The sequence below is a fragment of the Andrographis paniculata genome, unplaced genomic scaffold, assembly GCF_009805555.1.
Source record: "Andrographis paniculata isolate CXL003 unplaced genomic scaffold, ASM980555v1 Contig54END, whole genome shotgun sequence".
In the NCBI taxonomy this organism is placed as follows: domain Eukaryota; kingdom Viridiplantae; phylum Streptophyta; class Magnoliopsida; order Lamiales; family Acanthaceae; genus Andrographis; species Andrographis paniculata.
Genome location: NW_026137589.1, coordinates 2185563 through 2211745, shown reverse-complemented (window position 1 = coordinate 2211745; position 26183 = coordinate 2185563). Strand labels below are relative to the sequence as shown.

Here is a 26183-nt window from a genome sequence, read left to right as displayed (position 1 = left end):
TGAATAAAAGTTGAATTAGGCTTTGCTTACCTTACCAGAGCATATATTTTATTTCATAGCAGTCCACATATAAAAATCTCAATCAATCTGACAAGCACAACAAAATCTCAGGGAAAACAAATAGTAACACATCAACACAACACAACACAACACAACCAACCAACATAGCAGCAGCATGTATTTATGATGTATTATGTATATACAGTAAAATAACAACAATATAATACCCAGCCACCTTACGATCGATCATCCATTGCCCGTGGGGGACGCAAACTCGCTACTTTGTCCACCAGTAAATTAAAATTAGAAATGTGCAGACTGATGCCACCAAGGAGAGTATGATCGTATCCATGGACTTTTTCTTTTTTATGGCAGACAGAATGTGATTCACCTGCAAAAAAATTTGAGGAAATTGTTCGGTAGGTAGGTAGCAATCCATAAATTCTGAATTACTACAAGTTATATGCATTCCATATATTTTTACTTACAGTAGGAAGCCGGCTGCTGACGTTGCTAAGCTTTGAATTGATGCCCCCAAAGGTTGATCGTTGGAACACAAGAGATTTTATGGTCTCCTGTGCTTGTGATATCACAGACTCCATCTACATGACAACAAACATTTCCCAAGTTAAGTATATATCTAAAACATTTGAAAGAAGAAACCAATCACCAATGAACCGGTGAGCAATAATTTTGCCATGAAAATTTACGAAAAATATGATAGGAAGCAAGGCCTGGTAGTGACGGGCTTAGGCTCGCTTTCGCAAGCTTGGGCTTTTATTTATCACTCTTTTTAATATTATTTAATTGGGAATTTAATTTTGGACTTTTATTGGTTTGAGTTGGGTTTATTTAAGTTTAATGGACTTATTTTAATTGTAATAAGTAGGATTTAAGTAATAGTATTTAAGAAGTAGCTAGGGTTTGAGACTGTCATTTCAGATTTCGGAAATAAAGTAGCCTGAGGACTTATGGACAAACGGTAGATGGCATTTGATTGTTCTTGGAAAACGATTGATATCTTTTGATTCTTCTTATTTTTATCTTGTTTCTATCAAAATACCTTCAAAATTATGCTAAAAGCTTGCAAACACTATATTTATGATTGCACTAAAAAAGCACAGTTAAAAGTTTTTTAAATGGAGTGTGCTTACAACTTACTGCTATATAAGCTGTTACTTTTTTAAGAGAAGTAGGAATTTATATAAATGGAAGGGATACAAGATAACAGAGAGTTCATAACATTAGCTGTTATGAAGCAAAAACATATCTGATGCTAAAGACAATTAGGCAGCAAAAAGGAAATAAAGGAATTTCATCCCGTCCCAAGCTAAAAGGCCAAATAAAAAATTCAAATCGTAGATAATCCTAAAACAACTCTAGGCACTTACCTCTAGCAAATTATTTAACTCTAATATTAGTTTTCCTAACATAAGCTCCCTACACATGTAAACCACACCACCCACTATGATTTTTAATGTTGAAGAATATATATATATATATATATACATATGCATGTTACACATTAACTTTATAATTCAGCCATGCTAAAAAATGATTATTCACATCCAGGTTCCTCACTGAGAGCTTTCATAGAACTGTACTTGTGGAGGTCAAGCTTTTTCACTCCATCTGCTAGCCCAGTCGATGAGAATTGTTTTATCAGATGTAAAACATCATAAAGCATTCTTCTTTCCCTGTTCTAAAACAGGGTTTGCGATCATGCGTTGGGCAACTCTCTCCTATATCTGTTGACTCTTGCTTATTTATTTATTAATTTGCCTGAGGGCAAGATGCATATATATATATATACACACACACACACACGATTCTAATGTTGTGCAGGAAATTATATCTCTGAGGCGCATATCTACTCATTTAACTGTCCTTAAAAATTCTTCAATATAACAAACCAGACAAGAGGTTATTTACCTGGGCAGAACTTCTGTGCAGGGTAGCGCGCTCCTTAAGAAGAGATTGATCGTAAGAACCACCACCATCTTCAAGGTCTAGCCTTGTTCGGTCAAACTCCCTGAAGTCCTCAAGCAGTGATGCATGCTCTTTTTTGGCTCTATGACTGGAATGGAGTTGTTTAAATTCCTACAACCCAAAAATTAACACCCGAGTATGATATATCAAGCTAAGTATGAAAACCTTTCTGATTAATAGTGAATAAACACCAGATGCATGCCATCCAAAAGAAAACCATGACCAAACAAATAACAGGCGGTACACTTTTGAACTCTAAAAATATTGAAAATGAACATGATATCACCTAAGGCACAAAGATTGCAGCCTAAAAGCAACTTGAAAAGGGAAGGTCCGAATTATTAAACTTATCCACAGTTTATTTAGATGTGCTTTCTATCTTCAGCTAATACCACAATAAGCATGAATATAAGAGATATTATTCTTCTTAAGTAACGCCGTTCTCATTGTTTACATGCATATCAACCATTGTGCACAAAAATGTAACAATCCTTTCTTGAACAAAACATTTGAACTGCCTCTAAATTAAAGTTCTTTAGCCAGTCAAGCGCCAAATTATCATTAACCTGAGTAAGATCCTGAAGAATTTCTTGATGCCGTGTTAACGTATGAGAAAAGATTTCTGATCCTCCAGATGAAACCCATGCTTGCATTTGAGTATTTACTTGTTGTAGCTGCTTCAAAAGCTGATCAATTCCTGATTCGATATCATTGTCGCTAAAATTGTCAACTTTTGTCGATACCAACTTTCGGTATAAATGCATCTGCTCATCCAGCTGGGCTTCAAGTTTCCTTGCCTATACAGACAAAAAGGCCATAGCAACTGTCAGGCCACAAACAAAACGGTAAATTGATGAAAAAGCACACGCATTAGGCCATTTTACAGCATTAGTGTAGGTTCAGTATCACTTGTTAGAATAATGTCCCTGAATTTCCTTAACGAGAAAGTTTTTGTTAGACTTCGTAGAAGCGATTAAAATTGGGGAAGGAAAAACATGAATGTAAAAACTTGACATAGAAACCAATTATTTGGACAGAAATCGACCTAGAACAAGATCGCTTTTACAGTAGGAGGGGTAAAACGCATAATCATCGCGTGGTTCCAGAACAAATCCCTAAAATTATGACGGCTTTTGGAATTCTGATTGATGAAGATCTAATCCAGCGTATATCGAAAAATTGGCAGCGGATCTCAAGAATAAAACGAAAGGTGTGGAGCAAGAAATAAATCAAGCAACAGGATTTCGAGTCTCGGTTATCATCATTTCGTTATCAACACCAAAAAAAAAAAAAAAAAAAAAAAATTAAAAAGGATGGATATAGGATAGACAAAAATCGAAGCGCACACCTGTTTGCGCAAGGAATCCCAAGAGCTATGAGGATCCATTCCTCTCCGAGACGAACGGATGGCAGTCAATTCGGATCTGCGTAATCTTGTGTCGATGAATGGGTAAACAATTGCGGAAGGGAGACGGAACTGTTTTGTTTGACAATTATAGGGAAATGGGGGCGAGTGGCGGTGCTGCTTCTGAAGCTGCCATCGGATTCAGAATGCGCAAGAAACGAATGATTGATTGATTCATAGATTCATCAATTCATTCATTCGGTCGTCGTCGTCGTCCTCTGCATCTGATCGGACATGGTGGATGGTTGCACTTGGTCCAATCCAACCTCCGTCGGTCGGTCGGTATTATGATTATGATTATGAGTATGTGACATTTTGGTTTGGGAGACCTCTTTTTCAGCTTCCTACGCTCATGTCAATGACCAACCGCACGCTCTCACTCTCCACCTTATTATTATTATTAATTATATAATTAATTATTATTATTATTAGGATTATTATTAGTTATTATCATTATTTTTCTATCTTGCCCATAAATTAATTTTATACTCCATCCGTACCAAAAACAATAGTTACATTTTGGCTTTTAGTTCATCCAAAAATAATAGTTCAATTTTCATTTTAGTATCCAATTCATATATTTTTACCAAACTATCCTCTATTTAAAAATATTTTGATTTCTTAAAAATATATCTACCTTCACTATCAATATAATATTATTATTATTTATTTATTGTATTTATCTCAAATATTCTTGTTATTTTTCTAAAGATACATTTTAATTATTATTTTAATTTTCTAATTTATATATTTTTTAAAATTAATTAAACTAATTATTTATTTTATTTATAATCTTACACGAAAAAAAAAATTAGTTAATTATTATCATGAGATATATTGTAATAAATAATAAAGGATGTGTTTATATATATATTTAAAAAATTGGCATTATTAATAATTACATATGATATTATTTTTGTTTTAATTTGTTTAGCAACAAATGATACATTTTTATATTGGATAACTTTTATTAATTCAATACATTCTTAACAAATATAAATTAATTTAATTAACTTTATAATCAACTCAAAACACCTTTATTTTTATTTCTCTTTATAGTTATTTATTTGTATTATATAAGATATAATCCCTCAGTCCTACATACTATGTTTTCGTTTCTATTTGTTCTACATTCCATATCACTTTTTAATCTCATTTTAAACTTTTTAATTTATTTTTTTAATTTTAATTAAACTAATTAGTTATCTTAATCTTCATTTATAATTATTTATATTATAAAATAATTATTTTCACTGACACATTCTCGATTATCTATTAATTACACCCGACACGATATATAGGACGGATGGAGTAATTCTTTTAAATATTTAAATTAATTTTTGAAATTTCTTTTAATTATATATTATTTTAAAATTACTAACAACATTATTTGTATAATAAACAATAAATTAATATCATATCCTACTGTTAAATAATAACATGCCAAAAGCAAATTTCCACCTTAAAAGAGCATTTCATTTTCTTTTTAAGATTAGTGCTGATGTGTAACTTCCAAAAGTGTGCATGAATAAGGAAATGAAAATTCTCACCGTGGTAGCAAGAACAGAGGAAATAAAGTGAAAAATATATAAACAAAAGAATCTATCACTGAATCTTGACTAGCAAAGAAAGGCCAAGCCTAATAAGAAGCAGACTATAGTATTATAACATATGTAAGTTCAAAGCAGATTGGCTGCCCTAAATATTTCTTGCAGGTTTCATAGTAAGTTAGCATAATCATCGACAACATTCGCACAACAAAACAAACAGACAAATACACTACCACAGTTAACTAAGAAGCATGTTCGTTTCGATCTTTTCTCTATCTTCTTTGTCTTACAGCAACTCAAAACACCTTACTATATATCACACAATTTTCACCCCATACTGTTACCTCCATTTTTACGGTCCACAGATTCGCCTAGAGAAAGAATTTGGTTTATCTTTTGATTTATTGCTTCGAGTCCGCCAAGATTTTTACTCAATATTGAAACTGCATTTTCAGCTGAATATTCACTGTCGTCCACAATGATTTTGTGTATCTGCAGATATGGAAAACATATTACAATCTCCTCTGTACAATTGTACACGAACGTTACTTGGAACGAGCACATTCGAATGGAAAGAGCCAACCTTGCAACATATCAAATTTATGAGCATTTAAACTTACCTCATTGTAAAGTTCGCCTACATTTAAGCGATCTGAGTTTTGATCGGAAGCAATCTTCAAACCTTCTTCAGTAGCTGCATCGGGAAAATAACAATTATGTATAATATTAACAAAATCGTAATAACTCAAACAAATAAACCCATTTTAGGAGTTGGCATGGGATCAGAAGAGAGGCAGATTGATCGTCTGATCTGATTGGCTTGGGAAGATACAATTTTAATTCCATAAATTACACTCATTATTTTGATTGTTTAAAAGTAGATTTTGTCTGAAAATGATCTTGCATCCCATTTTTAGAAAATTTAATGATCCTAATGATGCAATGTGGCATTTAAGCATGCATTGTAGACCTTCCACATGCTCTAATGATCGCAATTATGAGTATAATACTTATGCATGCATTATAGACCATCTAGCTTTACTTTGAATAAGCTTAAGTGAAAGTCATGCACAAAATTAAGCAGTTTGACTGATGGCGAACAAGATACGAGATTATTTTCAAATAAGGTCCATTCAAAAGACCAAAATGAGTACTTTCTCCCAAAGCTCTTTCGTCTCAATCTTGATTCATAAGCACTGTACTTTGTCGATTTACTTGAGATTTAAAAATTATAAAGTAACTCATCAATCAATTTCACTACCCTCAAAATGCAATAAGTGTGCCAATTAGTCCCCACCAAAACTTTCCAAAAAAAAGTGAATACACTTACTAATTGGTTCAACTTGAGGCAATTGATCAATCTTTTGGGTATAGGATGCCTCAGAGGTTGGATATTTCAGCTCTGTAGCATTGTGTCCTCCCTCATCACGTGCAGCATTGGAAGTCTGTTTATCAGCCTGAAACAATAATATAGTTAGGAGAGGACTATGCATGATCTGAGAGAATTACTTTCAATGAAGTAAATACAATGTCAACAAAATTAAACCAACTCAAGAAAGACCTGCACCCAATACAAAAACTAAACAATTTTCAGCCGCTTCTGCAACACATAACACATTAAAATTCACCAGAATAATATTTTGTCTTTATAATAACTTACAAAGTATTCTTTCTGCAGTTCCAGATGCAGCCCTCTCTCCAAAAGCAGCACTCTTCTCTTGATAAACTCTACCTGTCTTCGCTGAATCTCCCTAAAATGATATGTGGATAGATCTGGAGAAAGTAGCGTCCGAGCTCCTGTATCAGTAGCTCCATGTGCAACATCACCTGCTGCCCTCTTTGTTTGATTTCCAGGATTTTCAGAATGTTCAGAACCCACCCCATTTTGTGACTGAGTAACTCCGGTAGGACCACAGTTTTGAGAAGCTTCAGAACCTGAACCTTGTGCTACAGATGTTCCAGGAGGATGCGACTGCAGTTGAGAAACTCCAGTGGTGTGTTGTCGCGCTTGATAAGTTCCAGGAGGATTGGTATACACTTCAGAAGGTTCTAAAACAGGTGTATTGGCAAGAGGAAGGTTCAGCTCTTGACAGAGGACTCCTTGGAGTCTCAAGTCTCTGTCGTCAACAATCTGTTGCCATCGTCCATAGCCATGTCTTGGTGTATAGAAGGAAAAGTTAATTAGTTTATAACTTATAAATTTATGTGAAAGAATAAAAATATGACTTATCAGTGAAGTAACATACTCTTGTCACCCACTCTTATCATACTATCTAAAATAGTACCAAAATCAGACTTTTAGTTAACAGGTTCTTTAGGTTTCTTTTTAGTTTTTTTACCATTTGGACTTGTTCTCAGAAAAAATACACTTTTTATTCTTAGAATCAAACCAAACATTATCTAAATCAAAAGCCCAAATCTTCGAACTTCAACGAAATACACCCCAGATTACCTAGGAGTGATCTACCATTTCCAGACAGCTGCTGTTAGCAACTTAGAACTTAAAGCTAAAACGGCAGTTTCATAATTCTATCATATTATTGTAACTTATAGCTCCATCATCTAATTCCACAAAATACCCTCTTTTTTTTTATCATCCCCTTTAAAGGTAATATTATTATATTTGATTTTCCTTGGATGAAAAACTTATGATCAACAACTGATTGGAGGAAGAGGAAAAAGATGTATACTTCATCACGGCTTTCAGCAGCAATCGGTCATGGTGTTCCTTCCAAACTCTCCCTCCTTTTAGTGCGGGGAAACGGAATAAGATGTCATCTTTGAACAGGGCAGAGTTCTCTGATAAAGCTTTCACCTGTCAATAGAGTATGAATGATCAATAGACTTCGAACATTACAATCAACCAGTAATTGAATTGTAAGATCTTCACAACAACATTATGTGAACAAAAGTGCATCTTCATGTTTTAAGACCTACAAAAGCAATCTACGAAGAATACACTTGTAACTAAAGGATATGTCAAGTACAAAACTAGTCCAAGAAAGATTGCATGAACTTTAATCTGTATATATTTACACAAGGAAACGAGTGTTATATATGGTCATGGAACACATTAGCATAAAATTCTAAAAGTGCAGTCAGGAGGTCTTTCAATCCTTTATAGCAGGTTATTTCATTAAATTTTATGCTTCATACATAAGATACCATACCTCTTGACTGACAATTAACCTGATTCATTAAGGTATAAGTCAGATTGGTTTGTATTTGCGTTTTGTAGTTAAATAGTGGTTGGAAGTGATATTTTGTGAGGCAATAGTGTGTCTTCATAGGAAATTGAGGGATTCCACAGAAAAGAAACTACAAAAAAAATAAATAAATAAAAAATCTCAAAGAGAACAGAGGTCAGTTTTTGCAACATTGATAAATACTTTTGGACTCCAGATTTTGGGTATGCCTAGTTATGTTGCATGCACTCACAGAAATGTTCAAAAAACAGACTCAATATTAGACACCAGTAGCAAATGCATCTGTTAATCACAATTCGTTCCTTGTGATCAACCAAGTGAAGACACCAACGTTTTTGGATATTGAGTGAGGGAATTCAACATACTCAATCAGTTAAGCATGATATGCTAACATTCTCAGTTGAGTAAAGACAGCAAGGATTCTGGTTTATGGGAGAAAAATGTATATATTAAATTTAAGAGAACATCAAAACTTCAACCATTCACTTAAAATATAAGGAAGAAAACTCAATGCATGATAACTTTTGTTGAGATAAAACACTTACTTTGTCTCTAAAAAGAGAGAGTGTAGCTATTCTGACTAGTACATCATCGATTCTTAGTCCTTCTTTGGGTACCCCATCTGCAACCAGCACAGATTATATCAAACTTGATATGTTTTAAATGGAGAAATCAAAAGTACCAGATATTAAAGAGTCTTTTCTTGCAATGCCTGCAAAAGTGGATGAGTCATTCATATCTTCAGATATGTGCTTGAAGAAAAGTTCCCCATACCTACACAATGACAGAACAACACTAATCAGCATATGCACGTTTACATAATCCTAAAGTTCTCTTCAAAGAATGAACAGTGACCAACTATTATTCTGGAAGAAAGTTTGACCAACTATTACTAATGAATGAAATCCAAGAAAGCATGCTGATAATCAGAATTGACAAAACTAGAATCCGTCTGTTATCCTAATCTTATATAAATTTTCCTGTGTAAAAAATAGAATCTCTCTAACTATGCAGAAAATTAATACTGAATCTATTATGTCCATATCAAATCAGAACCGGGAAGTTTTCCTACAATAGATTATAGTTGTGTTTTCTTATAATCAAGGTTTTCACAGCGCCTGTTGACCAATATACTGCCATGGCGATAAAATAGCGAACACGGCCATACTGCCATGGCAATTAAATGGCGAACACGCCCATTCCACCATGGCGATTAAATTGGCGAACACAGCCAAACCACCATGGCAATAAAATGGCGAACACGGCTATACCGCCATGACGATAAAATGACAGACACGACACATGTATAGAAAATCTAATATGTTATATTATAAGAAATTAATGCCTATAATTAATTTTATAGTAACATGTTAAGAAAATACAAAATAACTAACAAAATAAAAGGTTGATTTAAAATTTTAAAATAAATAAATATACAATAAATAATAATATAATACATTAAATACTAATACAAATAGTATAAATAAATAAAATAGCACTATTGGAGCACTGAAGTAGATAAAAAATTAAAAAATACTGATTCTTAATCCATGGATAACAACACCATGGTGGGATGAAGCTGCTGTACAAAGCGGAGGACAATAGTGTCTAGACAAGGAGAGAACAGGGGTGAGAAGGGGAGGGAGAGGATGACAAGTTAGGTTAAATTGGATTCAAGGTTTTGAAGTTGATATTTATTCGGTTTTGGGGCTTGGGCTGGGCTGAAGACTTACAAGGCTTTGGGCTAGCCTGCCCAGTGCCATGGCATCGCCGTGGCGTCACAAAAGCATCGCCAAACCGCCTTCTTTAATAAGGCAAAGCGAAGAGTTGTGAGGCACCCCAAAAGACGCCAGGATGCCATGGCAGTGCTTATAATTGTAATAGTACTTTAACATAGAGCAAGCTACTTGTACAGAAAGATTATTGTGTTGGAAACAAGTTCATAATGTCCATGTTCAAGATGAAATTTGAAGCACAAGTTAAGCTGTTTTCACTTTTTTAGATGGAAAGAAAATAAATTTGGTATTCCACCATCCACAGAGTAACAAAGTTATCTTACTCGAGGCAGCCAAATTCCGAAAAACATATCACTAATTGAAGGAAAAATCATCTCACAGAAAACATAAAGAAACCTGCCTCAGCCAGTTTCAGCCTTTCACAAATGGAAGTCAGAAAACTCCAGGGTGATTGCACGCCACATAAAATCTACAGTGCCCTCTTATTAAGAAAAAGCTTAAATGTAACTTTCATTGGCTAAAAATGTTTGGTATGCAATTAGCAAAACCCATTCTGATACAGGGAAAACTCATATATAGTAGATTAAGCAAGGCAACAATCCAGAAGTTAGTCACCACTGGGTATAGCATCACTCCAATTAAAAATAAAGTAGGGCCTTCTCAGAGCTAGCATAGATACAAAACTAGCCACAGTAAAGATAGTTGCTAGGAAATTCAAAGTTACCAAGTTCAAAGTCACTATAGAGTCACAAACCAAGTCAACAATGTTACGAACCACACACATTCTCAATAAAGCTCCTCCAAGGAAAAGTTTGTGGTCATCAGGTCAAGTTCGTATTTTATATTTTATTATCTGATTGGGGTACATAGACAAAGATATATATATATAAAGAATGGTTGTTTTCTCATTTACCTATTTTCTCTAACAGGAAATTGCTGTTTACCAATGAAGAAAAAGTTAAAGGTGCCAGTTAAGTGAGCATACTTTAGCACATTTATTCAACCAACAATTCAAAAATAGATGGGAGGGAGAAATAAGACCAAGACCAATCACATACTTTCGAATTTCCTCATGAGTTTTTTGCTTTAAACGTGGCAAAAACTCTGACCAGTCATAATTCCCGGTGCCAAACCTGAGGGAACAGAACAATTACTTGCATCAGTGTACTAGGTAACAATATGACCTGCTCTTTAATCCAAAGATAATAGGAAGGAAGGGGGGTGGGGGGTGGGGAGGGGGGGGGGGGAAGGTAAAGCAAAGGGTGTTGTCAGTGTGAAAATAAGTACTAAAGAAATGTTACCTCATCAAAATTTGTACAAACAAAGCCCTTTGGCTTTGATTAAACCCCAAAACACGAAAGTGTCTTCCTTCACCCTCCATTAGAGGATGTTTCTCTGAATCCACTGGGGAATAAAAGATTGAAGAGACCAGGGTTAAAAGTAATTCCTCTAACATCATGGATCGTAAGCATCATAAGCGTTTACACCATACCACGAGCTCTTTTTCTGTAAGGTCTTCGGCCAACTACAGCTTCAACTGAAGCCGTTTCATTGTCAGTTACGTAAGCTTCATCATCATCATCCTCATCTTCCCGACCAGAACTTACATCTTCCAAACCAGCAAGGTCATCTTCTTCAACAGCCACCATCTGCATATAAAACATATAGAAGATAATCACATAAGGAAATATATGATATGACAATTGTTTATCTCTTCTTCCATATACAACATCCAGGAAATTGGGGCATTTACATTCGAAATTACAGGAATCCAGATGAGAGGAAGAAGAGGCCTGAAGATAGGATATAACTATGTGGAATGAAATCATGAATTGCACATGCATAGTAGTAACAGCACAACTTCCACAAGGCACAACTACTAAAAAATGAAGCCTCATTCCAGACACGGCAGAAAGTTCTCATGTGAGAAGGCAATAAGGGAAGTATAGAAGACACCTCAGAATAATGTCAATTAAGAACCATACTTAAGACATACAACAAATAAGTTGTGGCTAATAACTGCAATGGACTCAAATAATTTTTCAACTTAGCCGTAAAAGAATTGGATGTACGAGGTTCAAGAAATTTTCAGCAAATATAATTATAGCACCACTTTGTAGAATAAGGAAATGATCCATGAAAAAAATATACGCATATAGTATTAAAATCTTGACTATATATATTATTTGATCACTGTAAAGAAGACATGTTCATAAGCATATACTATTCATATGACAACATAAGCTTCCACAATTTTAGTTCAGGGGAACTCTTGTTTGGGAGAGATCCATGAAAATTTTGGCAAATGGAGCTACAGCACCACTTTCAAGAAAAGGGAAAAAGCAATTTGTTAATTCAGGAATCTAGATCAACACAAAGTAAGATTAATGTCAGCATACTTTCATATCGATATACTTGCCAACAAAAACAAATGAACGAAATATGAAGGAAATTTTTTTAGGGTGTGTTTGTTTGGGAGTTAGGATTTTGAGTTGGGATTTGAATAGTAAAAAATTTGAATTGGAATAGTAGTATGATGTGATGTTTTGAATGTAAAAGTAATTTTTAGTATAATATAAAAAATGAAAAATAAGTATTTGATTTGATGGTTTTGGGGGAAAAAATTTGTGTGAATAGTGTAAATCTTTCCAAATCCTTCAAACAAACACACCCTTAAAATATCTAAGTTCTCCTCAAGATAGAGCATACATATCAATCACCCTAGACATATTAAAGACATGTCGATCTTTGATTTTCTAAAAAGAAGAGATGATACAAGAAAATATTATGGCTTGTCATATGGGTGAACGAAGTGCTACCTTTACAACTCAGTATGCACACTGGAACACATTAGACTGAAAGTATATTTAGCTCTATAATTGAACATCTCACTCAGTAGAGTTCATCACCACACCACACCACACAATATAAGCCTTGTAACAAATTTCTAATTTTGACTATCCTCACAAGTGGTAAGATTTTTTCCCCATTTTTGTTCTCTTTTCTGTACACGTTTTATCGTAAAACATGCAGAGTGGAAGATGACTAATTGATTACAAATGAGATCTTTGTTCTTATCCTTAACGAAATTCATTACATTATTGATACTTAACTAGGTCTTTTTATCACTTAAATACCACGATGAATGGAGGTATAATCAAAACACCAAGGTTGGAATGACATCTATTTGTCACTTCAACCAGGGTGCAAACTTTATTTAATGAAATTGCATGCAAATCTCTATATCGATTAGCTATCATGCCTGCTTAGCTCATACTAATAGATTTTTTTAACTGGTTACAACTACAAACTTCAATGAATTCAGGGTAAATCATTTCTATAGAAAACAATCATACCTGTTTGCGACTCCTCTTCCCCTTGCCCATAGCATTAAATTCCTCTACCTTATGAACTTCATACTTATCTTTCAAGAGATCTTCCCAATAATTCGCCCTTTCATAATTGTTTACAGAAGCTTTACCCACATCCACTGCATCAATTGGATCCTCTTCTGTAGCCACTTCAGCTTCCTCAACATACTCAAAATTTGCTACCTGATGAATTAAAATAACTCAGCTTTCTATGGGAAAATAAAGGAACAGAAATTTTGTGTTGGAATATGTAAAATTGTCTACGAAACTAAAAAATTACCTTGTATTCATAAGGAAAATAGAAATCTATAAATAGGTATGACATATAGATTCGATAGGCTCAAATAATAACCTAACTTAATGGATAAGACAAAATCTAAAACTAAACAACTAAAATATCTCTAACATCCCTTCAAACTGAAGTGATGTCGCAAAACAACTTGAGTTTGCATAGAAATATCGAAGATGACATAGCCACGTCCACCGTGTCAAAAACAAAAGTGGTGCTCTCAACTAAATTAGAGTCAGAAAGAACTGGACTCTCAAGGAAGTCGGAAACAACATGACTCTCAATGGATTCAAAATCAATGAGACTCTCACCGGAGTCGGAAACAACGAGACGTTCAATGGAGTCGAAAACGATAAGACTCTAACAAAGTCAGAAATATAACTCTGGAGAAATATGGCAGTCATGTTGCAGACAAATATGCAGATATGACTCTCAGATTCAATTCAAATGCAAATAAATATGCGAACATATGAGTCTCAGCTTCAATTCAAACGTAGACAAAAAACTCTAAATGGAATCAAAATCAGAAAGACCAACAACAATAGGCAGAATTTCAAAATTGGGAAAACTCCAGGTGTATTCCAATTAAATGTACCCGGAGAAACATGAGTTGGTACATTGTATCAACTCCAAGAGAAAAATAAGTTCTGATACCTTGTAAAATTATTTTACGGAAACTCAAAAATTACCTTGTATGCATAATAAAAATATAGACATATAAATAGGCATGACATAAAAGACCCGATAGACTTGAACAATAACAACCTAATCTAGAACAACTAATAACTAAAATATTTCAACATAATATAATCCTCCCTCCGTCCCACATACCATGTTTACATTGTCGTTTCTGTCCGTCCCACATCCCATGTCATTTTCTTTTTTTTGGAGAATAATTACACACTTTAATCTCATTTTAAACATTTTAATTTAATTTTTTTTAATTTTAATTAAAGTAATTAGTTATCTTAATCTTAATTTATAATTATTTATATTATAGGATAATTATTTTCACTAATACATTCTTAATTATCTACTAATTATACTTATCCTAAATTCTCGTGTCTACAGTGACCCAGACATCCACCATGGATAAGAGGGAGTAACAAATAGAGAAAAGAAAAGAAATAAACAGATTTCATAATTAATTACAAGAAAACCAATAGAATGTCCAAAACATCAACAATTAATAGTTAGAAGTTATATTGGTGAATAATTCTACTGAAAGCTGCATTCATTATTTCGAACCCATCTTACCCTAACAAGAAATCCTTTTCAGTGCCTAGAAAAAATAAACTTAAATAAATGACTAACAACTTCTAAATGAAGATATGAGAAACCAGAATCCTCCATAATTATTGAAACTCTTCCGCTATGTCATCCTGGCTGAATATTCAATGGTAGGTACTTTCATTGAACAACGAGAGAACTCAAAGCACAAAAAACAAGACCCAGATATAAACTTAAATCAAGAAAATAAGATAATTAAATACCAAAATGAACATAGAAGCCTATGAGATATCATTCTACTCTACAGAGATTATTTGGAACTAGTAACATATAAGATATATATAGGGAGAGAGGGAGTAAAATAAAATAAACATGAACCTTAAAGGCTTTCAAAAACCCATTTTCTTCTTCATCATCCAATGAAGCCGCTTCATCCCCAATTTGCTCGCGATTGAGTAATCTACATATTGGCAACTCAAGGTTCACTTACAAATCAAAAAAAAAGAACCAAAAAAGGGATTGAATAAGATAATTTTTACCTATCAATTGCAGTGTCATCATAACGAATTTGACGGGATTTTATTGATTCATCATTGTCCTCTTCAAATAACTCCTTGGATCCATACCTTATGATGTCATCTAGTTCTTCCTGCATATAGAAAAAAGCATCTCAGAATAATTGAAATGAGTAAGTGTAATAAGGATCATAAAAGATCTATCCTAAAAAACTAAACGAATCAGAAGATAGCAGCAACACCAAAGAATCACTTTTATGTTGAAATTTTTTCTATCTAATTTTACGGGGGTATTATACAACACGGATATGGTATTTTCACGATCCTTAATGAATCAGAGGCCTTTGAAGCAAAGGCAATGATTAGGAGAATGGAATTGCACAAAATGAAACATCTCATGATCAAATTCTACATGCACAGCCAATAAATCCATTTCATAATCACGACACCTAACAAATACAAATAAACAAAAGATCAAGTTCTAATTCATACAAAACCACATACATCAGTGTTAAGTGTGACTAAATAAATAAAACAAATGTTCACTACGTCCCAATAATAATAATAATAATAATAATAATAATAATAATCATTGGCAGGGTTGAGATAAAATGGGTTGCAATATTTCTTTTACCCCTTATAAACACTATTACACCAAAGATACATTTATTTATAAAATTCCCCCCACCGAGTAGTTTATAATGTAAACATCTCCAATGAAACCATGAAAAACCGTGCATAGAAAAACTGCATACATATATATATATATATGGGGAGGAGAACAAGTAATAAGTAGTGAAATAGATCACTGTAGAAACATCATGCTTCAGCAGTTGACACCAAGTTAATCAAATAATACCATGTGCATTATGATGATTATGGGTTGAATAAGCTAACCATCAAATTTAACAGTTAAAATTATTTTTTTGAAGCCTTTTTACAAAAAATATTTACTATCAAACTAATATAATGAATCTTATTTTATGGAAGGGAATAACAGTAAGAAGACGAATAATAAAGAGCTAATCAAGGTTGTCACGGCGCCTATGAAGCGCCGTACCGCCATGGGCCATGGTGTCCGCCATGGCTATAAAATGGCAAACACGGCGCACATGTATAAAAACTTATATATATATATTATCTGTTATAAGAAATTAATGCCTATAATTATTAATTTTACTGTAACATGCCAAGAAAATACAAAATAACCAACAAATAAAAATAAATAACTAATTTGAAATTTTAAAATAAATAATCATGTAATACACTAAATACTAATACTAATAGTATAAATAAATAAATAAAGAATAGCACTACCAGAAACATAAAAAATAGTGGAGAAAAACTCCACTGTGGGATGATGCGGTTATTAGCGACTAGACCAGAAGAGAGGGGAAAGAAATGAGAAGGGGAGAGAGAGGATGACAAGTTAAGGGTTGGTTTCAAGGTTGATGTCAATTCGGTTTTGGGGTTTGGGTTGGGCTTTACAAGGCTCTGGGCTAGCCTTCCCAGTGCCATGGCATCACCCTGGCGTTGTTGTGGCATCACCACGGCATTGCCAAAGCATCTCCAAACAGCCTTCTTTAATAAGGCAAGGCGAAGAGTAGCGGCTCCCCCTAAAGGCGCTAGGATGCCATGGGCCATGGCGATGCCATGACACCATTGGAGCTAATCATAGAGCTATTATTATATCCATAATATGCTAAAAAGAAGATCAAAGAAATTTTCAACTCCATTTACCCTGCAAGTTATGGATAAAACTAAAGAATACTGGTTGCATCGTCCATGATTAAATCATCAAACCGTATATCCATAATATGATCCATAATCTATGACTTGTTCAAGAAAATTATAGCATATATTACAAAAGAACTTAAGGAACATGCTTGAATTCATGTTGAGGAAAAAAAAAAAAAACATTATGAACATGATTTGCTTTATATTTGCAGATATATATTATTTCTGGTTAAAAAACTGACCTGATTTAAGTTTTGTGCTTTGAGCCTTCCAACAACTAGATGCTCTAAAACCATTTTCTTCTTTGTCATTTGCATCATCCTTTCTTCAATGGTTCCTCGTGTTATGAGCCTGTAGATCATGACCTGTACATAGAATAAAGTGAAAAACTGTCAGTACTCAGTACCCAACCACAAACATGAAAATAATTCACATAAAGCTCTAGAGAAGTGCTACCTTGTTAGTTTGACCAAGTCGGTGTGCTCTTGCCATGGCCTGCAGATCTGCATGCGGATTCCAATCACTGAAAAATGAAATTAGCAAATTGAGCAGTCAATTTATACAGAAACACAAATTATTAAAATGTGCAAACCCAAGAGATAACTAATTGAATAGTATACTTGCCACTTCTCATTTCCAGAGAAAATTGTTGATATGTCAAATATGTACAATATCCATACGGAATATGCATATCACGTGGTGCTTTCAACTCTTCACAACATTATTATGGATGCATTTCCACAATTTATATATTATTTTATTTTTCATGTACAATTTATAATGAAAAATAAAAATAAATCACTCAAACAGCTGTCAATGGATGATCTTGCCCCCGGACACAAACATTTCAGAAAATTCCATAGTTGTCGATTTCAAAGAGGGTTAAAATCGCAGTCAACCTCTAAAATGCTATAACAGGATAGTAAATAACAGGATGACCGCTCACCGCTATTTGAAGAAGTTAAAAATATAACTACAAAAACTATAATACATATAAAATTACAATAAAATACATAAACTAATCTTATAATTATCATTCAAACTAATAAAATGTCAAAAAATATATATAATCTTAGCTCGTAGTTTGTAGATAGTTATATAAACAAAAACAATTAGATCACTATTACTCTTGTACATATAAGTCTCCTCTTTTTCATCTTCTGCTTCATCTATCTTCTTCATAAATTGTATACAAAAAGAAAATTCTTTCATTATATACACATAATACTCCAATGACGGGGATCTTATTTTTTGATGGAAAAGGTGGAGTACCACACTCCATTTAATATTTTACATTTTTTTATCTCTTATGGCCAAAAAATATTTATTTAATGAATAGACAAGCTTGTAAAAATTGGCTCCTACATCCGGAGGTGTATTAAAAATGTTGACCATAGAAAAGTATTCAGCTTCGAAATTTTTGTGCCCCCAGCAAGAACAGTCACTGAGAATGATGATAGGACTAACAGTCACCAATTATGAGTGTATTTTAATGTGCAAATTTATCTCTCCAGTTTAAATTGTTCTAGCTAAAACAATTGCCTGATCAACAAACCAAACACATACTTTCATATTATAAAATATGCTATTCTAATGTCAGTATTTCATAGCTTCATTAAGCACAATGCATCAAATACGGGGGGAGGGGGGATAACAAATGTGCTTTATAAACATAAATATTACCTATCATATATGATAACTGTGTCAGCAGTGGCAAGGTTTATTCCTAAACCTCCAGCCCTAGTTGATAGCAGAAAACAAAATCTGGAAGAATTCTTTGCATTGAACCGATCTATTCGAACCTGTCTTTCCGCCCCACCAACTTTTCCATCAATCCTTTCATAATGCCATTTCTGTGAAATATAGAGATGCATCATTGTAATTATTTATCTAGCACATACAGATTAAATTAAGTAAATAGGTTTCACTCATTCACACCCGATAATTGCAGTAATCTTCTAACAAGTCCAGCATATGCTGAAATTGAGAATATATTAGAACTCTGTGTCCCTGCTCTTTAAGTTTGATCATCATCTTATCCAAAAGTTGTAATTTTCCTGATGTTTCCAAAAGTTGCCTGAGATTTAAAAAAAGAAAAAAAGAAAAAAAAAGAAGGATAATAATAATTATTATTATAGTACCAATAAGACATCTTCACTTCAAGATCAAAAGCTATACAATCAAACTCCAAAAAACAAAGACAATAAGAAAGTTTGTATTCAATATGAAAGTTTTCATAGGAACAAAAGCAACAAATTCAAAAGAACCAGTGTCTGCCTGTTCACTCAAGAACATTCATGAGAAAATTTTCATGTTGGCATTAGTTCCATCTCTATCCCAACCAAGAAGATATAAAAAGATCAGGCTAAAATGCGAAAGTTACTTGTTGAACTCGTGAGTATCTTCTGGCTCGACACCTTCCAACATGAAGGGATGACAACAAAGCTTGCGCAGTTCCATCACCACATTTATGAGGGAAATCTATAAGAGGTTGCAACAAAGATTACAAAGATTATATTCTCATTATAAGTCAACACAGTAAAAGAAAAGCAACAAAAATGAATGAATAAGATAAGTCAAATATTCACACCTGGGCACCACCTTTGCGAGTTAGTATCTGATAATTACGAGTCAAAATTGCTTTGTAATACTCTTTCTGCTTGCTACTCAATTCAACACGCAGGATCAATTCTTTTTTCGGGGGCATTTCTTTCATGACATCTTTCTTCACTCCTGCAATTCAAAGTGAATAAATGTAATAATCTATATGGTTCAACCAAGCGGACTCATCACATGAGATGTCAAGAGGATATATCATGTTGCCAATATCATAGTCCCATGCAGAGACTAGAGTGAACTCAAAGATAACAAATCAAAAGGGATCCAGCTTTAAAAGGTGCTCAAGAGAAAGACAAGTAGAAACTGTTCAGTGTTCTCCTAAAAATAAAAACTATAACAGTAAGTGCATGCAAAACAGTCAATCAAAAAGGGACTCCCACAGAAGATGCAGAAACCATGCAGCGGTGGTGATGTCATTGTCTTAACAAATAGTAAAGTTACAATAATAGGACTCGTGTTAACTTGGCATAAATTATTACTCACAACATTAAAGGACTCAAAATACAAGATTAAGCTTCTGGGACATACTTCTCAACAGATGGGGAGCCAACAGCTTATGAAGCCTCTCTATTTGTTCCTCTTGATTGATATCCTTGAACTCCTCCTGAAAATCCTCCAAACTTCCAAACTGAAATATTGAAATCAGAAACAGATTGCATCATCATGGATATTCATAGCATTATTCATATCATGACAAAAATTAGTAACCATGCTGCAAAAAACTAACCTTCCCTGCATCAAGGAAATGCATAAGCATGAAAAGTTCATCCAAGTTGTTCTGCAATGCACCAAAGCAAAGTTAATTAAACACGATCAGAGAAAGGAAACTGGTTGAATAATTCGTGCATACTGCATATGCTTTACAGAGTGCATGTAGGACGAGGTATTCATTGAACTGAAGAATAAACAACATTGGACAGTCATTATTAAGCGATAACTAGCAGTCAGAGTATTGAGGGATTTATTACATAGTAAGACTGGAATTATTGCTAGCAATTAATATAGTTTCGTACACTTCACACCCAAAGTGCTTCACACAATGAAGCATCATAATGAGATATGACGATAGAATATAGACGAATATGAAAATACTAGCAGATGCAGACCATGTATTCCCCATCCTGTTTGCCACTCCACAATAATGTGCACCTTGTGAAACAAGCAAAGGCAGAATATAACAAAATTCTGATGCAAACTAACAACCAGATTCCAAGAATATTTAAGTTCAAGAATCTAAACAAGCTTCTGGTTTTTGTAATAAAATTGATGAAATTTTCATTAGCTCATCCAGGTACAAATTGGTACACTTAGTAATGCATTTCTTAGAATAGTCCCGGAGAGAAGTATTAGCAGATAAATTGACATGGGATGTGCCTCCTAGCAGCAAGTAAACATGTATAGAAGAAGTGAACACTTATGATAATTACTAAAACTAAATATATATATATATATATACATGAACATCAAGAAGCCTAATCTTGCTTTAATCTATTACACGTAAATTTGAACCAAGAGGGTAAGCTATCAAACAACACGTAAGCTTCCCATCAGACCATAATTAAGAAACATACCTGTAAAGGAGTTCCAGTCAAAAGAACTCTATGTCTGCTAGAATATTGCTTCAACGAAGAAAACAACTTCGAATCCTTATTTTTCAGACGATGCCCTTCATCAACGATCTAAATAAAGATATAACGCAAATTGTGAGCACAAGTATCACATGTACTTGAACATATCAGCACTCGAGGAAATATCAATTTACCATGCACTCCCATTTTATGGGTTTCAATGATGTTGAATCCATGTTGATCATTTCATAAGATGTCAAGAGGACATCAAATTTAATTCTAGACTGTTTGTCTTCACTAACAGATTGACTGGATTTTTTCTTTTTCTTCTTCTTTTGATTCTTGGGGTGGTAAAATTCATATTCTCGGATTATAGTACGTGCTTGGGCAGTACCAACATACATCACCTGCAGCAGTACGCCTTTATCAGGTACATATATGAGATGAAACAGGATTCATTCAGCATCCCCACTAGTTAATCTTAAGAAACCTGGAAATTTATAAAATACTTACAACATTCATGTGAGGAGCCCATGTGGCAAATTCACGTTCCCAATTCCTCAATGTTGAAAGAGGAGCTACTACAAGATGAGGATATAGCTTATCCTCAAAAAGTGATGCCAAAAAGGCAATACTTTGTATTGTTTTACCTGCAGTCATAAGCAAAGAATAAGTTACATATACAGATTTCTTATGTTATAACAAAAGAGAGAAGGAATGAAGATGAAAGAAAGTAAAACTGTTTAGACCAAACATGAGCATACCAAGGCCCATCTCATCTGCAAGTATCACATGTGTCTGCTTGGCCCAAGAATAACGTAAGAAATTCAACCCTTCAAGCTGATACGGATGTAGGGAACCTTGGGATAAATTAGAAAATGCCAGAGTTAAAAATAGACTGATCTTATAAAAGAGATAGGAAATACCCAGTCCAACAAGGTAGCACATATGACATACCTCCACAAAGAGAATCGGGTGTACTTTCGTAACGTTGAAACTCTTTCAGGTTCTTCTTGGACTCCAAGTCAACAGGAGTTTGGTTCTTTTGTGTTTTTGCTGATTTCTTCTTCCCCTGTGACTGAATTTTATGGAACTTCTCAATTTCTTTATGAAACGATGCAATGTCGGATTCCAACTCCCAATAGCATTCATCATAAGGAAGCTCTTTCCATTTCACAAGATATTCTTTTCCTTCTTCTAATTCCCTGTTATTTAATGATTTGCAAGCAAGTGACAATAGAAAAATATATAAATGCAATTAGAATATTGTAACCACAGATAGACATGTGATAATAAAGTGAATGTAAAATGTCAAGGCGGGGTGGTAAAACATTGAATATATTAAATATACATATGCATGAAACATTTGATCGTGTGATTTCATATATTAGGACAAAGGAAAGTAAAGTAAACTCTCGTCATATATCTATAGCCTGACGAGGCTTTGGCTGAAAAATGCTCTTGAGTTCTCAATCTATTTTACAGAAGATAAAGCCTAACCCCAATACTTGGTTATCCATGATGCCAAGAGACCAACTACTATAAATAATAATTAAGGGACTTATTTGCTAAATAACCCTAACAAAAGTAGAAACCAAAAATAATCATAACTAGAATAGTTAAACCTGCAAGCTATGATCCGGTCCACTGTAGTCCAATCTGGCCTGATAGGAACATATTCATCATCATGTTTATTTAATGAAGAAGCTTGTCTGTGAAAATTGTTTACTTTCGTTCGCAAACGAGGATTTGACTTGTATGCCTTAACAAACTCCGCCTCTGGGACCCTGAAACAATACATAAAAGGAGAATGAATGCTGAACTATTAATCTGGATCAGCAATGTAGCTGTAAAATTTTTTATAAATCGGCACATTATTAATTCAAACTAGACCTCACTTAAAATTGATATCATTTAGTATACTATATAATGTTAAGAAAGACAAAGAATGCAGTTCTGTGTCAGCTAAAGAAAAAGGCCTCCTACAAAAAGGAGATTAATATATTAGTTAAAAACCTGTTTTCAAACATAGAAGAGAAGATCAAAGTACCATGTGCAGTGGAGGTAGGATAGTCCTTTCCATTTTACCAAATAATGTTTTGTTAAAGCTTGAGTTGAGCCTAGCTTAGACACATCAGTATCATCTGCAGCACATGGCCGCACCTCAGAGTCTAGTATCTTTTCAATATCGTTCAGGTAGCCAACCTGTTAAATCACGTCAACAAAGCAATATCTTAAAACTCAAATCTCATCCATCAACATTCAGATATTAACAGAGTGTAGAATAACATACACATGCAGGGCATTTCCAGTTGCGAGGAACAGGACCTCTCATAGCAGGTAGTAAGCACTTCGGATGATAAGAATAATTACACGTCTCACAGCTCAAAAGATCATCATCACTATTTCCACAAGCTTGGCATGAACCTTCTTTCTGTCAGATAATTTTACCATCGAATGAAACTTTTCATGTACAAATAAAATAGTCACTTACAAATTTCTCATCCTCTAAGAAGGCAAGTACCAATAGATTCTAACATACATGTATATAAAAGTCAATCATCGTGTCATATATCCTTAGGCATTCCACCTGAACTGCTTACATATTTCTTGACAAAGAAAAAATTTGTATTTCATGGAGCGCACAAAATAGATTTTCATAGTAATTCAAGTCAGATTAGTATATATAGATTTCATTGGTCTGTTAGTTTTGGGTTACATCAGCTAAAAAAAGGAAAGTTCGTTAGAAAATATATAGGTTTTAGCTAATGTACGCTGGAATTTCTCACTATATACTCGAATCCACACAACGCCAAAAGGCATCAACAAGAACACTGAAGGCAACAATACAATTACACACATCTAGGTATCCTTCTCAGTGCTAAATTCTGGTTGTTCCTCAGTCATGTGACGTATATTTGTTAGCAAAAAAAGGTTACAAGGACCCACTTTTTCAGCCTTCTAGAAAATGCTTAGTCCTTTAGAATGTATGAATCAAACTGAAATGGAATAGCATCAAAATAACTAACCAACTTGTATCAACAGTCGGGCAAAGCAAGGATGACTGTATAGGTATCAACATGGATGGATTTACGGAAAGAAAAAGACACAAACAGCAAAGAAAAGCATAAAGAATTGCACGTAGCTGCCAACACTCCCATAAAAAACCATTGAAACAAAATGGATAAGCACCTACAGATACCCACTTGAAGAAAGTACAAAAAGACAGGCAAATAAACAAATAAATAAGCGAAAACAGTTGAAGTAAACACGAAACGAAGCTTTACCGCATCGGTTCGTTCAATTTTCTCAAAGCTCTCCGAAGAAGGACCCGCCCGGGGTTTCTTCTTTACGATATCGCCCTCATCATCCGATTCATCTAAGTTGTAAATTGGCCTTCGATCAGACCTAACCCGCAATCGCTCCACTAAACTTGCCATTTCCTACTCAAAGCAACAAATCAAGAAAAAATAATAATAATACACAAATCAACTAAAAATCAAGCGGGAAAAAACAAGGGTTTCCTATAAATGACGATCTTGTATGATAGAACTAATGCTACATTAAAATATAGTACCGTGGACAGCATCTAGCTTACCAGGCAAAAGACCTAGAGAGAGAGATGGCTATCGCGCAGATTCAGGGAGCGAAGGTAAATGGATGCATCGGGCGGAGTGGTAGAGCTGTAAAAAATGGAATGCTTTATATAGTGCCCCGCGCCGCCCCATTTAAGGGTAAATTGGCTTAACGTTTACCTGTCCGAACAGGCTGCGGGCTTGGGCTAAGCTAAGTAGGCCCGGATTTCTATGTTTTTTTTTAAGCGGGCTCGGGTGAATTTGAAATACAATATTAATTTAAATTTAATATTAAAATAATATTTTATAAAAATATATATATTTAAAAAAGAAATAAAAAATTCAGATAGTAAAATTTAAAAAAAAAAAACTCCAATGATTTAGAACTGAATTTGATAATAATAAATCGGTATAAATTAAAAAATAAATTATTAAAATATTATATATAGTTTAATATTATTATTATTTACGTCTCAAGTAATTTTTGGATTGGTCACCATATATACATAGGCAAATAGTTTATTTCAATCAATATATAAAATACTAATATATAATATTTTATTTATCACATTTATCTTTTACGTCATTATATTTAATATTAAAAATATTTTTATATTTTTGTAATTTTTTTTTGTACAAATGTCCCTATTGTATTATAACATGCCAGTGGAAGTATTTTTATAATTTTTTCTTAATTTGTATTACGTTTTGATATAATAATTAATATTTAAATATCAACACAGAAAAAAAAAAAAAAAACTCTTAGAGTCGGACGAATGTAGTATATGTTTTTAAATAAAGTATTTAAAAACATGACTTGTTTGTTCATATATTCTATACTGGTCGGATGATCATATGTGATGTGTAAAATATGATATAGGTGAATATATATATTTATTTGTATTATATTAATATAATATCGGTCTATCATTTGGTGAAAATATATTAAGTCGGCTACTAAGGACATACAGTTTGACCTGCATAATACAGGTTGTGTTTCTATTGTTGGGTTCGGTGGTTTGGCACTATTTTGCTCAACTTGAGCGTAAAATCAAATTCTAATTAACAATTTATGCATGAGGTGGGGTAAGTCACTATACGTTAGCTCTTAACGGGTTTTATTTGTTTTTTCTTTTTAATTAAAAAAAAAACGAAATATTTGCATAACAGTGAAAACTACAAAAAATTAATTATCAAGTTATTTTAATAACTACAATTTAATAAAATAGATACGATATAGATATAATTTTGTAAAAAATAAATATTTATATAATATAAATAAATAAAAAAAACACTTTAATTGTATGTAATGATCTTGATAAAATTGAAATTGATGGATACATTCAAAAGGTTGCTTGTAGAAGTCAATAATATGGCTTGACAAAATAAATAA

At 33.5% G+C, this 26183-nt stretch overlaps 2 protein-coding genes across 2 annotated transcripts; both read right to left on the bottom strand.

The window, feature by feature from the left end:
- Positions 1-3733, bottom strand: LOC127255992 (Golgi SNAP receptor complex member 1-1). Its single transcript, XM_051281811.1, has 5 exons — positions 3338-3733; positions 2556-2786; positions 1933-2100; positions 489-602; positions 1-391 (listed from the first exon to the last, which is right to left on the bottom strand). The coding sequence occupies exons 1-5, from the start codon at positions 3374-3376 to the stop codon at positions 278-280; spliced, it is 666 nt and encodes a 221-aa protein (XP_051137768.1). The 5' UTR covers positions 3377-3733; the 3' UTR covers positions 1-277.
- Positions 3734-5034: 1301 nt separating this feature from the next.
- LOC127255539 (CHD3-type chromatin-remodeling factor PICKLE-like) lies at positions 5035-24914 on the bottom strand. The gene is made up of 31 exons (XM_051281110.1): positions 24814-24914; positions 24503-24658; positions 23509-23649; positions 23266-23420; positions 22841-23002; positions 22173-22420; positions 21980-22075; positions 21729-21865; positions 21410-21622; positions 21219-21326; positions 20375-20425; positions 20176-20275; positions 19619-19761; positions 19412-19509; positions 18967-19105; positions 18712-18881; positions 17485-17551; positions 17271-17393; positions 15316-15425; positions 15155-15236; positions 13243-13440; positions 11379-11535; positions 11188-11290; positions 10945-11019; positions 8863-8924; positions 8696-8772; positions 7635-7759; positions 6605-7100; positions 6275-6401; positions 5565-5638; positions 5035-5436 (listed from the first exon to the last, which is right to left on the bottom strand). The coding sequence occupies exons 2-31, from the start codon at positions 24653-24655 to the stop codon at positions 5272-5274; spliced, it is 4155 nt and encodes a 1384-aa protein (XP_051137067.1). The 5' UTR covers positions 24656-24658; positions 24814-24914; the 3' UTR covers positions 5035-5271.
- Between the last annotated feature and the right edge of the window lie 1269 nt (positions 24915-26183).

Bases quoted from the DNA above. Each gene is read 5' to 3' on its own strand.
- LOC127255992 (XM_051281811.1), bottom strand. From the start codon at position 3,376: ATGGATCCTCATAGCTCTTGGGATTCCTTGCGCAAACAG. The intron at 2,101-2,555 runs GTTAATGATAAT...TTTGGGTTGTAG, and splicing joins TTCTTCAGGATCTTACTCAG to GAATTTAAACAACTCCATTC. The intron at 392-488 runs GTAAGTAAAAAT...ATTTTTTTGCAG, and splicing joins TCAGCAGCCGGCTTCCTACT to GTGAATCACATTCTGTCTGC.
- LOC127255539 (XM_051281110.1), bottom strand. From the start codon at position 24,655: ATGGCAAGTTTAGTGGAGCGATTGCGGGTTAGGTCTGATCGAAGGCCA. The intron at 21,866-21,979 runs GTATGCTCATGT...TTATGACTGCAG, and splicing joins TGCAGATGAGATGGGCCTTG to GTAAAACAATACAAAGTATT. The intron at 19,762-20,175 runs GTATGTCCCAGA...TTTGAATTGCAG, and splicing joins GGCTCCCCATCTGTTGAGAA to GAGTGAAGAAAGATGTCATG.